We start from the raw sequence: 15,366 nt of genomic DNA, 5'->3' as shown, positions 1-15,366 counted from the left end.
TTCCAGCAGTCTCATAAAAGACATTAAAATAATTGGTCTGAAAGAAACAAATTCTACCAGAAACAAATTTAAACCTCACCTGTGGGAGACAATTTCAAATCTATTATGAGTAGCTATATGCCTGGCGCTCATTATTTTCACTAGTAAACCACCAAAGGCAAGAGTTGCCAAACTTCTCCTATAAAGGGCCAGATAGTAAATACAGTAAAACCTCGATATAACAGACTAATTTGAGCGAGGGGGTGTCCATTAAAGCTGAAAGCCCGTTATATAATAGACTGTTTTCCGAATGTGTACATTAAAAAATTGACAAATTAGTTGACCTGTTTTTACTTATGCAGACATATTTGTGTAATTAAAATTAAGTATGTATGAAAAGTTTAGTTTCACAGAAAAGTTTTCTATATATATTATACTGTAATTTTAAATTTATACTGAATTGATCTAGTAAACGTGTGCATTCACTAGTCACCTGAGTAAACAAATGCACACGTGGGTGGCGTAGCTTAGCATATCAGAACATCAGCCAGCATGCATGAAAACTGCTGTAAAAGTCACGCCACTCTCGACAACAGCACTAATACTAAGTGCCATGCAGTGTGATTATGTGCTAATCATTTGCTGAACATTGTTTAGAAGTGGTGACACTTGGATTTAAATATGTAGACTATAGCTATACATATACATTTATTTATATTGGCAAAATTACTACAGTGTTTTCTGCAACATGTCTTAATCACTAAAATTTGTTTAAAATAAGTGAATTAATAACAAAAATAACCTGTAATTTAATTATAAACAACACTTGGTTAAAAGCATTTCAAAATTAACAGGGTGTTAAATTTTTTTTTTTTAATTCATACTCGGAGATTCTTCATTTAAACATTTCCAAATAATTCTTGTTGTTGTTGTTTTTTTTTTTTAATATATTTTTATTGATTTCAGAGAGGAAGGGAGAGGGAGCAATAGAAACATGATTAGAGAGAATCATTGATCTGCTGTCTCTTGCTTGCCCCGAACTGGGGATCAAGCCTGCAACCCAGGCATATGGGAAATTGAACCATGATCTCCTGGTTCATGGCTGACATTCAACCACTGAGCCACACCAGCCAGGCATCAGACTATTAATTTTCACATATGACTTACAGACCAGAAATTTTGTCTGTTAAATCCCAAGTCCATTAAATCGAGGATTTACTGTATTTTTGGCTTTGTGAGCTAGAAGGTCTCTATCACGAATATTCAATTGTGCTGCTATCACTAAGAAAACATCCACAGGCAATAGGCAAATATAAATGGGCATTGATGTGTTTCAATACAGCTTCATTAGCCCTCACGCCTTAGGATGGGAATCTTGTGTCTACAGTGATTCATTATTCAATTACTTCAATAATTTTTATAGAGCTAAAAGCTTAGTATGTGCCAGAAATTGGGATAAGCAGTGGGACCAGCAGAACCAAAGGAAGCTCTTGTGCCCTCTGGAATGTGAGCTCCCAATAGTAAGGTAACCAGATCGTCCCGCTTTGGGCGGGACAGTCCGATTCTAACAATTTTTCCCGCATCCCGCGGTGTTTTTAAAAAGTCCCGATTTTCGGAAAGAATCTTTCCAATCTTTCAAAAAATCGGGACTTTATTAAAACGCCTCGGGACGCAGGAAAAATTGTTAGAAATCGGGACTGTCCCGCCAAAAGCAGTACGATCTGGTCACCTTATCCTATAGGCAGCCATGCTTGCCCTGTTATGGACTGAATTGTAACCCTCCCCGCAATGTGACTATCATTCGGAGATGGGGCCTTTCCGGAGATCACTGAAGTTAAATGAGGTCATACAATTGGGTCCCTAATCTGATGAGGTTAGTGTCCTTATTAAAGGAGACCAGAGCTCGCTCTCTTTCCATGTGAGAACACAGTGAGGAGACAGTCACGAAGGAAACAACCCCACCAATACTGTGATCTTGGACTTCCTACCTCCAAAACTGTGAGAACATAAATGTCTGCTGCTTAAGCCACCCAGCATGTGGTATGTTGTATGGAGCCCAAGCCTACTAAGATACCCTCTGGGTTAACAGACAAGAATTCCCTGTGGCCAGCACAGGGCCTGACACACAGTTAAGTGCTCAATAAATATGTATTACAGTGAGGGAGAGGACAAACACGTTAAGATGGTTTCATGTGGAACCAATGATACGTGGAATGAATAAAATAAAACAAGAAATGGGAGGGGATGTCTGACTGGAAGGTCAGAGCAGAGTTCTCCAAGGAGACCTGAGGAGGGGCCGGCCTAGCTTTGGGTCCCTGTGACACTAGTCCTCTAGGTGTGGCCTCCTGTGTTCTTTGGGAGCATGAGAGTAGGAGCCTCGAATCCTGACCATCATCCCCAAGGCTGTATACATAGAACAGTTTAGGCCCACCACCTCCCTGCAGTGACACTCACTCATCGTATGTCACATGATAAATGACATCATCTTCTTCTTCCAACGTGGAGGTGGAGCTACAGGGTGCATCCTGGGACAAGCTGGAGCTACAGCATGGGTCCTCAGATGAGGTGGAACTACATGGTGCGTCCTGAGACGAGGCAGAGCTACATGGTGCATCCTGGGATGAGGCGGAGCTACAGGATGCATCCTGGGATGAGGCGGAGCTACATGGTGCGTCCTGAGATGAGGCGGAGCTACATGGTGCATCCTGGGGCGAGGCGGAGCTACAGGGTGCATCCTGGGACGAGGCGGAGCTACATGGTGCATCCTGGGACGAGGCGGAACTAGAGGTTGCATCCTGGGATGAGGTAGAGCTACAAGGCGTGTCCTGGGATGGTGGCTTCTTTGTCACCCTGACAACCTTCGCCTCAAACCAACTTCCCACATCCGTGTCCCGAGCATCAACGTACTCATTGACCTGCAAGGTAAAAGGGAACTCTCTTATCCAACCCAAGGAAGGAATTCTGATCAGCAACACTCACTCGTCATAGGTCAGGGCCTGTTTTGATCCTTGGCACTGGCCGTTTCAGGCCTGGGGTGCAAACCCAAATGCCGGGAATTGGGTTTCTTGAATGCAGCACTGTGGACATTGGGAGCCCTCTGTAAGGGACCATCCTGGCCATGTGTGGGTGTTGAGAATCTCTGTCCCCCATGACTGGGGATACTTGATGTCAGCAGTATCCCCAGTCATGACATCCACAAATGTCGCAAGATTTTGCCAATTTCCCTGGAAGCAGAATCAGCCTAGGGAGGCCAGAACTGTCCATTTCTCAAGAAAAGCTGAGAATCCAGATCATTATATGAAATTTCATGATCTTAGAAGGTGGCAGAGAATTCAGAAATTTTATAGCCACTACAAAGGCCATAGCAGACACCTGTAGGTCAGACCCAGGATTCTGTTTCAGGGATCAGAAAGAAATCTGGAGTAGCACATGTTTCTGCCAAAGAAAACTTCATGTTTTCCCGGCAGGACTGTGGGTGCCCAGCCACCGGGATGGAGGGGAGTTGACTCATGAGCTCATGGCTGGGTGGTGGGGAAGCCAAAGTCATGAGGAATGATCCTCAGGGGTGCAGAGATTAGCCAGACCCCAAACCTTCTGCAGGAGCCTCACCTTGTAAAGGCCCAGATCCGTCTCTTCATAGATTGCCTCATCTGTTAAGCCTGCATTTCTGTCCACCTCACCGCTAGTGGAAGACTTATCCGACTCGCTCTGGCCCAGGCAGTAGCCAGAATCCGTGTCAGAAAGCTCAGAGTCTCTCTCCTGGTTGTTGCTGCTGCTCGGGGGAGGCACGATATTCTGCCGAACCAGTAGCTGGATGGTGTCATTCAGGCGAACATCATAGTCAAAGAGGGTGTGGCCATCCTCCATCTGCAGAGATACCAAGACAGAGGTCACTTACCTGCCTGTATTTAGTTTGTCTTCTGGGTGCCAGGCACAGGAACATGCTGTGCACTAAGGATGGAATCTGCCCTCAGATCATGGGACAATAAAACCTGTTCCCTTCTAGGCATGCAAACTGATACCCCTTCCCCAGGGTCCCCGGACCCTCTCAAATGAGGACTCTTGGTGTCATCAGGTAAGTGTCCCCATGAGCACAGCATAATCCTGCTGGGCTGTGGACACACATCAGATGTCAGGGGAGGTTTCCTTAGTACTTCATGTGTTAACATGCTTTGCAACTTTTGTCACAATAAGCACACATTGTCATTCTCAGTTGAGGGCAATCCAGCATACAGGTGCCACTGGCACACAATGTTTGGGGACATCTATGGTTGTCACGATGGAGTGCATAGGGCCAGAAATACTGCAAAACCTTCCCAATGGCCTGCCCCAATGTCAGCAGTGCCCAGGGAGGAGACCCAGCCTATGAGAGTCCAAGGAGATATACACCCCAACATCCACAAGACTCCTTTGTAAAGCTCTAGCTCAGGTCTTATCCACACAGGGCAACTTCTCAGGTCCATTAACTCCACCCCTCTTTATTAACTCCTTGAGGCTAATTCCACCCGCACTAGACACCTAACAGGACACTGCCCAGCACAGCTCAGCAATCTACAGCTCTGGGTGTGACTCCGCAGGTGTGAAGGAGTTTGTCTTCTGAGTTGCATCCTGATGGCACAGGGCCAAGGAGTTACCTTTTATTAGACACTATCCCACAGCACTCTGCCAACATCCAATAAGGACCCACAAGTGCACCTTGTTCGGTCCACATGACCCTAAGGTAGGTCTGTGTTAACATTGGGACGGGATCATTCTCTGTGGAGGGCTATCCTGAGCATTGCAAGGTGTTGACCAACACACCTGGCCCCCACCCCCAATGCCAGGAGCTCCCCCAGGCATGCCAACCACAGATGTCTCCAAACTTCCACTGTCTCCTTGGGGTAGAACAACCTGGTTCAGAAGCAGTGGCCTAAAGAAAAGGGAAAAGAGAGGAAAACATACACTTCCCTCCGTCCAAATTTTTACCAAAAGCTGATGTTTCAAAGAACTCGTTGCAATTAATATGCAAACAGCATCAGGGGTCACAGTGGAAGCAAATACCAGGGTCCAAGGTCATCCTTCAGTCCAGTGGTTGTTTTTCTTTCTTCATCACAAACCTGAGAACTTGATGGATGACTCCTCCCCCCCAAAAAAATGCATCTGGACACACCATCACTTGCTCACAGCTGCAGAGGCTGCCAGGGCCCCTCTGAAATCCCCCTAGATGTCACAATGTTTACCCACTCACACGATGGAGTAGTATTCAGCCATGAAAAGGAGTGAAGCACTGACACTCACTACAACGTGAATGGACCTTGAAAACAGAATGCTCAGTGAGAAGACAGACACAAAAGGCCACACAGTGTGCGCTTTCATCTATGTGAAATGTCCAGAACAGGCAAATCCACAGAGACAGGAAGTAGGTGATGGTTGCCAGGGGCTGGGGGAGGAAGATGGGGAATAAGGCAGTGATCATTAAAAGGTGTAGTTTCCTTTGGGTGAAAATGTCCTAAAAGTTACTGTGATGACAGTTGCAAATCTATATAATAGAGAGCAGAATACTGAATTGCATATGTTAAAAAAGACCCTAGATAATTTGGCTCATTGGATAGAGCATCAGCCTGCGGACTGAAAGGTCCCGGGTTCGATTCCAGTCAATGGTACATGTCTGGGTTGTGGGCTCGATCCCTAATAGGGGGCATGCAGGAGAGGCAGCTGATTGATGATTCTCTCTCATCATTGATGTTTCTATCTCTCTCTCCCTTCCTCTCTGAAATCAATAAAAATATATTTAAAAAAGAAAAAGAAAGCTACATATATATAATCCCATCCACAGATGGTCCTCGACTTAAAATGGTTCAACTTGCAATTATTTTGACTTTTCAATGGTGCAAAAGCAATAGGCATTCAGTAGTAGCCATACTTTGAATTTTGAATTTGGATCTTGTCCCAGGCTGGCGATATTCAGTCTAATACTCTCATGTGGTGCTGGGCAGCTGCATCAAGAGGATTTTGCCCAACAGTAGGTGAATGTAAGTGTTCTATCACTTACATTCTGTGTTCAGTAGATTAGGTGTACTAAGTACGTCTTGTTTTATTTTTAATCCTCACCTAAGATATTTTTTTCCATTGATTTTTAGAGAGAGTAGGAGGGTGAGAGGAGAGGGAGAGGGAAAAAGGGAGAGGAAGAGAGACAGAAGAGGAAAACATCAATGTGAGAGAGACACATCAATTGGTTGCCTCCCGTACACACCCTGACTGACTGGGGTGAGGATGAACTACAACCAAGTCAAGTGCCCTTGATCAGAAATCGACTCTTAGGTCCTCAGGCCGATGCACTAACCATTGGCCAGGGCTAAATATGTTTTTCACTTACAATATTTCAGCTTCTCAAGATATAATAATCCATCACAAGTCAGAGGGCATCTGTGTATGATATTTTGGAAAAGGCAAAACTATGGAGACAGTGAAAGGAGCAGTGGCTGCCAGAAAGTGGAGGGAGGATAAATAGGTTTAGCACAGAGTGTTTTTAAGGCAGTGAAATTACTCTGTGAAGTTTCCAACCCTATGGAATTTATGACACCAAGAGTGAACCCTAAGGTAGCCTATGGACTCTGGTGACTATGATATGCCGATCTAGGTTCATGGATTATAACAAATGCACTATCTGGCTGTGTGAGTACACAGGAAATCTCCGAACCTGCCTCATCATTTTGCTGAGAAGCTAAGATTGCTCTCAAAAATAAAATTAATTTAAAAAAAAAAAAAAAGATGGACAAATGCCCCCATTGTAACTGTGACAGGGAAACCAGCAAAGGACAAGCCAAATGGCCTTAAAAAGCATAAACAAGACATTTACACCTAGGGCCCAGCATCTCCATGGTAAAGCAGACATCCCTCATTCGCCTGGTCATTCTGTGGGGAGGGGTCATCCTGGGCACTTCCGAGCACTGAGCAGCATCCCTGGCCTCTACCCACACCTAATGCCATGAGCACCCCCAGTCATGACAACCACAGATGTCCCCAGACATGGCCCAGTGTCTCCAGGGGGAGTTGCCCTCAGTAAGAACCAGTAGGCTAGAGAGATCCTCACATGTGCTTGAGGAACACGGACACCAATGATCCTACCTGGTATATTCACAGAGGTATTATTTGCAAGCAAAACTATGGCTTATACATGCAAAGGAGTATTACACAGCTGCATATGACAATGAAACACAGCAAAAGTAGATGTGTCTCCCTAACACACATCAAGGGAAACGAGGACGACTTCAGAGGACGAGAAATAAACCTAGCCACCTGGGCATCGGAGAGGCAATGGTAGGGTCGAACCAGAAGGGAGCACGTGATCAGATTTCTGTTTCACAACGAGCACCAGACAGAGGCCAAGTTGGAGAGGAGAGAGGCCAAGCTGGGAGGCTGAGCTAAGAGAGGAGGTAGATGTACCAGAACGGCCACTGGGGGTGCAGAGGAGGGGTGGAAAGGGTCACGCAGACACTGAGGCAGAGGGAATCCTGATTCGGGTTCAACACTCACACCACTCCTCTCTCATGGTATTTTTCTACTGACATCTTCCAGATTGGGCCCCACACTGGGCCTGACCGGGCCCCTCACCTCCATGACAGGTCAGGACTGACGGCTCAGGGCCTGAGCTCCCTGGAGGAGGCAACCTGCCTGCCTTCACAAGGGTGCAGACAGAGGCACAAACAGGGCAGGACATGGGCAGGAAAGGGGGCACTTGGGCTGGGCAAAGCTGGCATGAAGCTCTGCCTGCAGGACACAATTCACAAGCTAGTCTGGCTGTGTCCAGAGGCCCTTTCTGGAACTTTCCAGAAGGGTTCTTCAGTCAGCAGGAAGCAGCTTGCACAACTGTTAGCTACAGTGAAGAGGTGTATTGTGTGCCCCTCCTGACCCACCTGCCTCCCCAAAGCTGTGCAGAAACGTTCAGGAAGCCCAGGGAGAGAGGCTGGGCCCAGGCCTACCTCATGCTAACATGTCCGCGTGAGGTGACCAAACAGTCTAACGTTTGTGTTCATTATCGAGATCCTACAATTCCAACCAAGGCTAATAGCATTGATAAAAGCTATAGCTTTTTCCATCAGACACTAAATCTGCTGGCACCTTGATCTTGGACTTCCAGCCTCCAGAACTATAAAAAATAAAATTCTGATATTTATAAAAAATAATAATAAAAGATATAAAAATTGAATGACAAGTGAGCACCACCTTCCGTTAAAGCAGTAGTTCTCAACCTTCCTAATGCTGCAACCCTTTAATACAGTTCTTCATGTTGTGGTGACACCAACCATAAAATTATTTTCGTTGCTACTTCATAACTGTAATTTTGCTATTATGAATTGTAACGTAAATATCTTTGTTTTCCGATAGTCTTATAGCTCTAAAGCAGCGGTTCTCAACAGCTACCCACAGCTGCTGTTTCTGAGTTGGGCTGGGTTAGGGGCCGTATTTTGCACCATGGGGTCTGAGCAGTATTGGCTGTGATTTGGTGGGCTGTGGCTCCAGGGTGGTGGCGGGGCCTGTGTCCCACTTGGGGGAAGCCAAGTGTTGCTTTGTCAACACCAGGTCCACAGTGTCATTTCTTTATAAATGACTAGTGTGTGTCACAGCAGCTCCTGCATTGAGCATCTGCCCGTGGTTATCAGTACACATCACAGCGACTGGTTGGACAGTAAGAGGGACACTTAACATATTAGCCATATATATATACACACACACACACACACACACACACACACACACACACGGCTAAGTGACCATCTGACCAGTAGCTATGACGCTCAAGGCAGGAGCTGCCGAGCTGTGGTGACTTGGCAGCAGTGGTTCTCTGGTGATGCACCCCAGAACCAGAGAGGAGGGAGCCTGATTTCTGGGTGCCTCACCTGAGAACCACCCTCTTGCAATCCAGGACCCTGCAGGGAATGTCAAGAGAACCGGTTTCGGACCGATTCCTGTAAGCCAGGCAGAGGAACCCTATCTGCCAGAGGCACCCTGCTCACTCCACAGATACTCTTCGAGCTGCAGTGCTGCCCCAGATGTGGCCCATCTCTCCCAGTCCCACCCCACCAGACACCTTCTAATTAATTTCCTTTCAATGTGCACAAATCCGTGCACTGGGCCACTAGTATATAGATAGATAGCATATTTGCACATAGTAACCTACATTTGCATGACCCCCAGGAACACACAAATGGCTAGATGCTCAAATCCCTTATAGAAAATGGTGTGGTATTTGCACAGAACCTGTATGTGCATACAGGCTACAGCAGTGCTCATACAGCAGGGCACCTTACACATCCCTTCAATTGCGTGGATTCGGAGTAGTGCTTGGCATGCAGCAAATTCAAGTTCTGCTTTTTTAAACTTTCTGGGATTTTCCCTCCTAAATAGTTTTTATCTGTGGTTGGTCAAATCTGTGGATACAAAACAAAACCTGCAGGTATGGAGGATTGACTGTATGTGTTTGGAGGCACATAACCCTGTACTGCAGATTCAGGTCTGATGGCAAAACTGCAAACAGTATTTTTTAAATTGATTTCAGAGAGAAAGGAAGGGGGGAGGGAAGGAGAGGGAGAAAGAGAGAGAGAGAAACATCAATTTGTTGTTCCACTTATTTATGCACTCATTGTATGTGTCCTGACTCGGGGATCAAACCCACAACCTAGGCGCATCAGGACAACACTCTAACCTACAAGATTTAAATTATCTCTCTCTCTCTCAAACCAAGTATGCTCCTGGAAATTTGGAATTTTATGCCATGACATCATGTAAATCTAAATAAACATATACAATTTAACAACTAAGCACCTGGTTCCTTTTGGAAACTTGTATTAAAAGCTCACTATGCCCTAGCCCCGTGGTTGGCAAACTCATTAGTCAACAGAGCAAAATATCAACAGTTCAACGATTGAAATTTCTTTTGAGAGCCGAAAACAGACTTCTGTGCATGGGCCACTAAGTTTCAATCGCACTGTACGTGTGCGTCCAACACACATGGTATTTTGTGGAAGAGCCACACTCAAGGGGCCAAAGAGCCGCCTGTGGCTCTTGCCAACCACTGCCCTAGCCTGTTTGGCTCAGCAATATGTCCTAGGTTCAATTCTGGTCAAAAGCAAAGTATAATACCTCAGTTGCAGGCTTCTCCCTGGTCCTGGTCTGTGCGAATGCAGGAGGCAACCAATCGATGTGCTTCTCTCACATTGATATTTCTGTCTTTCCCTCTCTCTTCCACTCTCTCTAAAAATCAATGAAGCCGAAACCGGTTTGGCTTAGTGGATAGAGCGTCAGCCTGAGGACTGAAGGGTCCCAGGTTCAATTCCGGTCAAGGGCATGTACCTTGGTTGCGGGCACATTCCCAGTAGGGGGCGTGCAAGAGGAAGCTGATCGATTATTCTCTCTCATTGATGTTTCTAACTCTCTCTTCCTCCCTGTAAAAAAATCAATAAAATATATTTTTAAAATTAAATTTAAATTTAAAAATAATAATAAAAATCAATGAAAAAATATTTTCGAGTGAGGACTAAAAAAATTAAAGGAGCCCTCACCAGTGTGGCTCAGTGGATAGAGTCAGCATGTGGACTGAAAGGTCCCGGGTTTGATTCCGGTCAAGGGCACATGCCAGGGTTTCAGGCTCAATCCCCAGTAGGGGAGGACAAGAAGCAGCTGATCAATGTTTCTCTCATCCATGTTTCTATCCCTCTCCATTCACTCTCTAAAATCAGTAAAATACAGAAAAATAAAGAGCCTTGCTTTCTGCCCTTCCTGACATTTTGAGGGATACTTTTCAGGGTGCCCTATGCTGCCCCAAAACTCAAGAAAGCAGGAAATGTTACCCCGTTTGGCACGTGGTGGTAATTTGGGTGAGAAGTGGAGAGGACATAAACCAGACTGTGGGGCCTTAATGAGGGTGGTGAGAGCCTGGTACCAAGAGGGACCCAGAGCTGGAGGAGAAAAGGGAACTTGGAGACAGGAAGTGAGAAACTGCTCTGTGCCTCTTCCAGGGGATGCAGCTTACTCCACCCCCATCTTCCCAGCCTCCAGGCCTCAGCAGAGCAACCTGAGGTGCAGGCCAGACAGAGGGACGGAGAGGCGGAAGAAGAAAGCACAGGGAGCAGGGCCCCAGATGTGGCAGAGGTGGCACAACTGCCCACTCGGGAAGGAGCAAGCAGAGTGAGCGCCTCAAGCACGACCCTTCTCTCACATCCTAGCCCCTCTCAGACATGGAGAAGGCAAATCAGGCACGACAACTGAACTCTGTCCTTTGACCTGCAGGGCCACAGCTGACCATATGCCCTGGAGCAACATTTCAGTGGTCTATAAGGCCAAAACTCTTGTGATGTCGCCACGCTGACACTGGCCATTTTCACTCCTATAGTCTCACAGGGGTAGAGGAGCCTTCAAAATGCCACCATCCTGATGACCACGGAAATGTGCACGCGTGAATTCTAATGTCTAATTTCCAATTTCTAACACACAAAAAACGCTGGACATAATTCCATCCGAACATCTTTGGGGTCCTCAACCACTTTGGAGGGTGGAAAGGGGGCCTGAGAAACAGTCTGAGCACCCCTTCCCTGGAAAAACTCCTGCAAGCAAGTGCCCTGACACATTCCACAGCAATGCTGTTCCTGAGAATAAAATCTGGCTTCACCAGCCCGGAGCCTGGATCACAGCACAAGGTGACTGGCACACCACCGCCAATCTGTCCCGCACTTGGTTTTGTAAACAAATGTATTGTGACTCCTACCAAAACATGTCCATTCGTTTACATACTGTCTATGGCTGCTTTCCTGCTCGTGGTGGAGGTGAACAGTCCCCAGGGAGACAAATATTTACTATCATGCTCTTTACAGACAGAACCTACTGACCCCTGGCTTAGACGGCGTGCCCTCTAGCTGGGACCTCTCCACGGGAAAAGGGACCTTCCCTCCAGCAGCCCGAAGAACAAGTCTCTGCGAGGAACTGTCCTCTTTGCTGCCTGGCCCTGCCCTTCGGAAAGACAGGCAGCGTTCTGGAAAGGCCACTACAGCAGAGACACTGGTAGGTTACTGTGACACGAGTGACCCTTGCAAGGCCATTCCCAGGATATCATTTCAACTGATCTTTCTTTTCTTTTTTCTCTTTTAATATATTTTATTGATTTTTTTTACAGAGAGGAAGGGAGAGGGATAGAGAGTTAGAATAATCGATGAGAGAGAATCATCAGCTGCCTCTTGCACACCTCCTTCTGGGGATGTGCCCACAACCCAGGTACATGCCCTTGACCAGACTCGAACCTGGGACCTTTCAGTCCACAGGCCGACGCTCTGTCCACTGAGCCAAACCGGTTAGGGCTCAACTGATCTTTCAGACTGACCTTAACAGAGCCTTTGAGCCCAGCAAGGCCAACATAGCTGTTTTCCTGAATTATCTATAAAACTATTAGGGGTGATTTTGTCCCCAAGAGGACACTTGGTGATGCTGGGGACATTTGTGGTTATCACAACTTGGGGTGCTCCTAGCATTGAGTGGGTGGGGCCAGGAGTACTGCTCCACATGGCACAGCCCCCAACAGAGAAAGACCAAGGCCCCCACAGAGAATGACCCGCCCCCATGTCAGGGCTACCCAGGGGGACAGACCCTGAGCTGATTTACTGCACCGTTATTGTGAGCCAGACATGGGCTCATTCCTTCACGTCTATTACCTCGCTTAATTCTTACCATGCCACAATGTCGTGGGTCCACAATTCGCTCTGTCTGAACAGTCAATGGCCAAGCCGCAGGGTCAGGGGACTTGGGAAGATTATGTAAAGCGCAAGACAAAGCCTTGTACCTGAGCTTGTTCAGGGCCATGCCACAAATAACAGCTATTATTAATTTTATGGGCAGCAAAAAAACAGGCGCCAGATGCCTCTCGCCTTGCCCAGGCTGGGCCTGCCGCCGAGGTCCCTCCCCCCCATGCTCCCTGTATTTCCGTCAATCAAGCGACATAACCGCCAACCTATTCAGCCTAAAAAAGCTGCCACAAAACCCTCCCATATCCTGAAGAAAGACTCGGCTATGTTCTGCTTTATGGTCTTAGTCAACCTCGCTGCAGAACTTGGACTGTTAGGCCATATTTCTTTTAAGGGCGGGGCGGGAGATTGTGTAGACTCTCTAGATCATTCTGGAAAACAACAGCTCTCTTGCACCCACTGGAAATTGCACTGCTTCCTATCACTGTTAGTCCAGGCTTTTTGCAGACTTGACTTGCTTTGAGCCGCTGCTTGTGTGCTTTTGTCACCCACCCTCCTGTCAATGTCCACACCTCCTAGCCACCAGGCCAATTCCTGGCCAGGCAACCTTGGGGAAATTGCATCAGGTTCTGAGGCCTGGCTTCCTTACCCGGAAGACAGAAACAACTACACAAAGCTGCTGAGTAGCCGCAGCAGGAAGGAGAATGGGCCACGCTTTGGTAACTCTAAAGGCTGCACTGTGAGAAAGCAGTGTTAAGAGCCCTGTGTCTCATCGCCAGCAGCCATAAGATTAAAGGGACTACGTATGTGTCTAACACACCTTGGTGTTGCTGTCATCATGCTTTATACTTACACAGATGTTAGCAATACTTTTGAATGGATCAAACATTATATAAGTAAAGGGAGATAGGGGTTTATGGGTACAGGCATTGTCAGAACTCCAAATGGTCTGCTTAAAACGTACCCTTGCCGAAACCGGTTTGACTCAACCTGCGGACTTCCAGGTTCAATTCCGGTCAAGGGCATGTACCTTAGTTGCGGGCACATCCCCAGTAGAGGGTGTGCAAGAGGCAGCTGATCGATGATTCTCTCTCATCGATGTTTCTAACTCTCTATCCTTCTCTCTTCCTCTGTAAAAAATCAATTAAATATATATATATATATAGATAGATAGATAGATTTAAAAGACATGCCTTGATATATACAAATTTTACCTATAAAGACAATGATAACACCAATTGTGAACTCTTGTTAATGACAGGCATGCTGAGTGTTTAGGGGTGATATGAACTAGTGTCTGCAAACTTACTTTGAAATGCATCCCAAAAAACAAGACATATTGGTGGATGAATAGAGCAAGACAGAGCTGAGTGATAAAAGTGACTACACAAAATATTAGTGGTAAAACCTAGGGGTAGGTGTTCATGTGTTCATGGGTCTTTCAATTGTTCTGCATGTTTGCAATGTAAAAATTGAAATGAACAGTGTTTAATATACACCTACTGATGTTAAAAAAAAAAATAAAGTTCTTGGCACACAACAGGCAAATAAACATAGTGCTTCTTTGAACATAGTGAGGACTCCGTTCAACCTGCCTTTGAACTACACCATGAGCTGCTTGCTTAGTGGGCACATGCAAGAGGTTTTCAGAAAGGACCTCTGCTGAACAAACAGACTGCGTGGCAAATCATAACCAGTGTAGATGCCACAGAATGAGGCGCTCTTAAGAGGCAGGAGCTAGCAGCCTAGCGGAGCTCCATTCCTCTCCTCAACACGAATGCCACTGCACAGTTAAGTCGCAAAGTTTGCAGGATCAGCTTTCCCTCCCCAGGCAGGGCGGGTTAACTCAGGTTCTTAAGACATTCAAGTCATCCTATCGCTCACAGGAAGGAGGCTAAAGGTCTCCCAGGGCGCTGCAAGCCCAAGAAATTAATCATCAGGTCTCATTTCAAGTAAGCACACAGGATCCTCCCAACCCCCAAAAATCATGCCCAGGCGCGGGCGCGGAGTGTTTATTTTTCAATCTAGACACCAGATGGCGGCAGGAACCAGTTCAAAACGCGACAACAACAAAGTCGGGCACGCAGCCCAATTGAAGACTTTTAATCCAGTACAATCGCTACACCGCTGTCCCTACGGTCCACCAGCAGACAGGACCAATACTGCCTTACACTCTCCCACTCAGGGAAATTTCAATCCCAGTAGTACCTCCCGCCATCCCCTCAAGGACAACTCCAAAACTGGAAACCTCCCGCAGTGCCACTGGAGAAAGCGTCCCAACTGCGAGCAACCGCTAGAGCAAGGGTGGCCATTTTAACTGCTTCAAGGGTCTGAGGACAGAGCGCAGAGAAGCGAGAGGAGCAAGGCTGCAGACCAAGGCCGCAGACCGCCGCACCAGGCCCTGCTCCCAGGCAGCCCCCACAAGGGCAGGCCCAGAGTGGCAGAAATTCCAGATTGGCAAGCACCATCTCCCGCCTCCGAATGCACTGATCCAAATTTCTAGAAAACACACCCTCTGGGGACAAACTCCAAATAGGAGCAGGCCGTGGGCCACAGTGTGTGTTTCAAAGAACAAAGCGGTCCCTTCTGCCCTCGTATTTGAGTCATGAGTCTAGGCTCTTCCTTGAAATTCACCAGCTCTCAGTCGGCCACCTCCAACTTCTTTTCCTCGGAATTA

At 46.8% G+C, this 15,366-nt stretch overlaps 1 protein-coding gene across 3 annotated transcripts in view; it reads right to left on the bottom strand.

Moving 5' to 3' along the window:
• Window positions 1-15,366, bottom strand: part of UHRF1 (ubiquitin like with PHD and ring finger domains 1) — a 38,469-nt gene that overhangs the window by 21,219 nt on the left and 1,884 nt on the right. For all 3 annotated transcript variants that reach the window (XM_084883678.1, XM_084883680.1, XM_084883679.1), the window contains exons 3-4: window positions 3,589-3,846; window positions 2,434-2,894 (exon numbers count right to left, since the gene is read on the bottom strand). In XM_084883678.1, coding sequence (XP_084739804.1) covers window positions 2,434-2,894; window positions 3,589-3,846 — 719 coding nt within the window. The remainder of the gene's footprint in view (window positions 1-2,433; window positions 2,895-3,588; window positions 3,847-15,366) is intronic.

The sequence above is a fragment of the Pipistrellus hanaki genome (genome assembly GCF_964339955.1).
Source record: "Pipistrellus hanaki genome assembly, chromosome: 5".
Classification (NCBI taxonomy): Eukaryota; Metazoa; Chordata; class Mammalia; order Chiroptera; family Vespertilionidae; genus Pipistrellus; species Pipistrellus hanaki.
The sequence above is the reverse complement of the archived record's forward strand: the minus strand, read 5'-3'. Positions and strand labels throughout refer to the sequence as shown.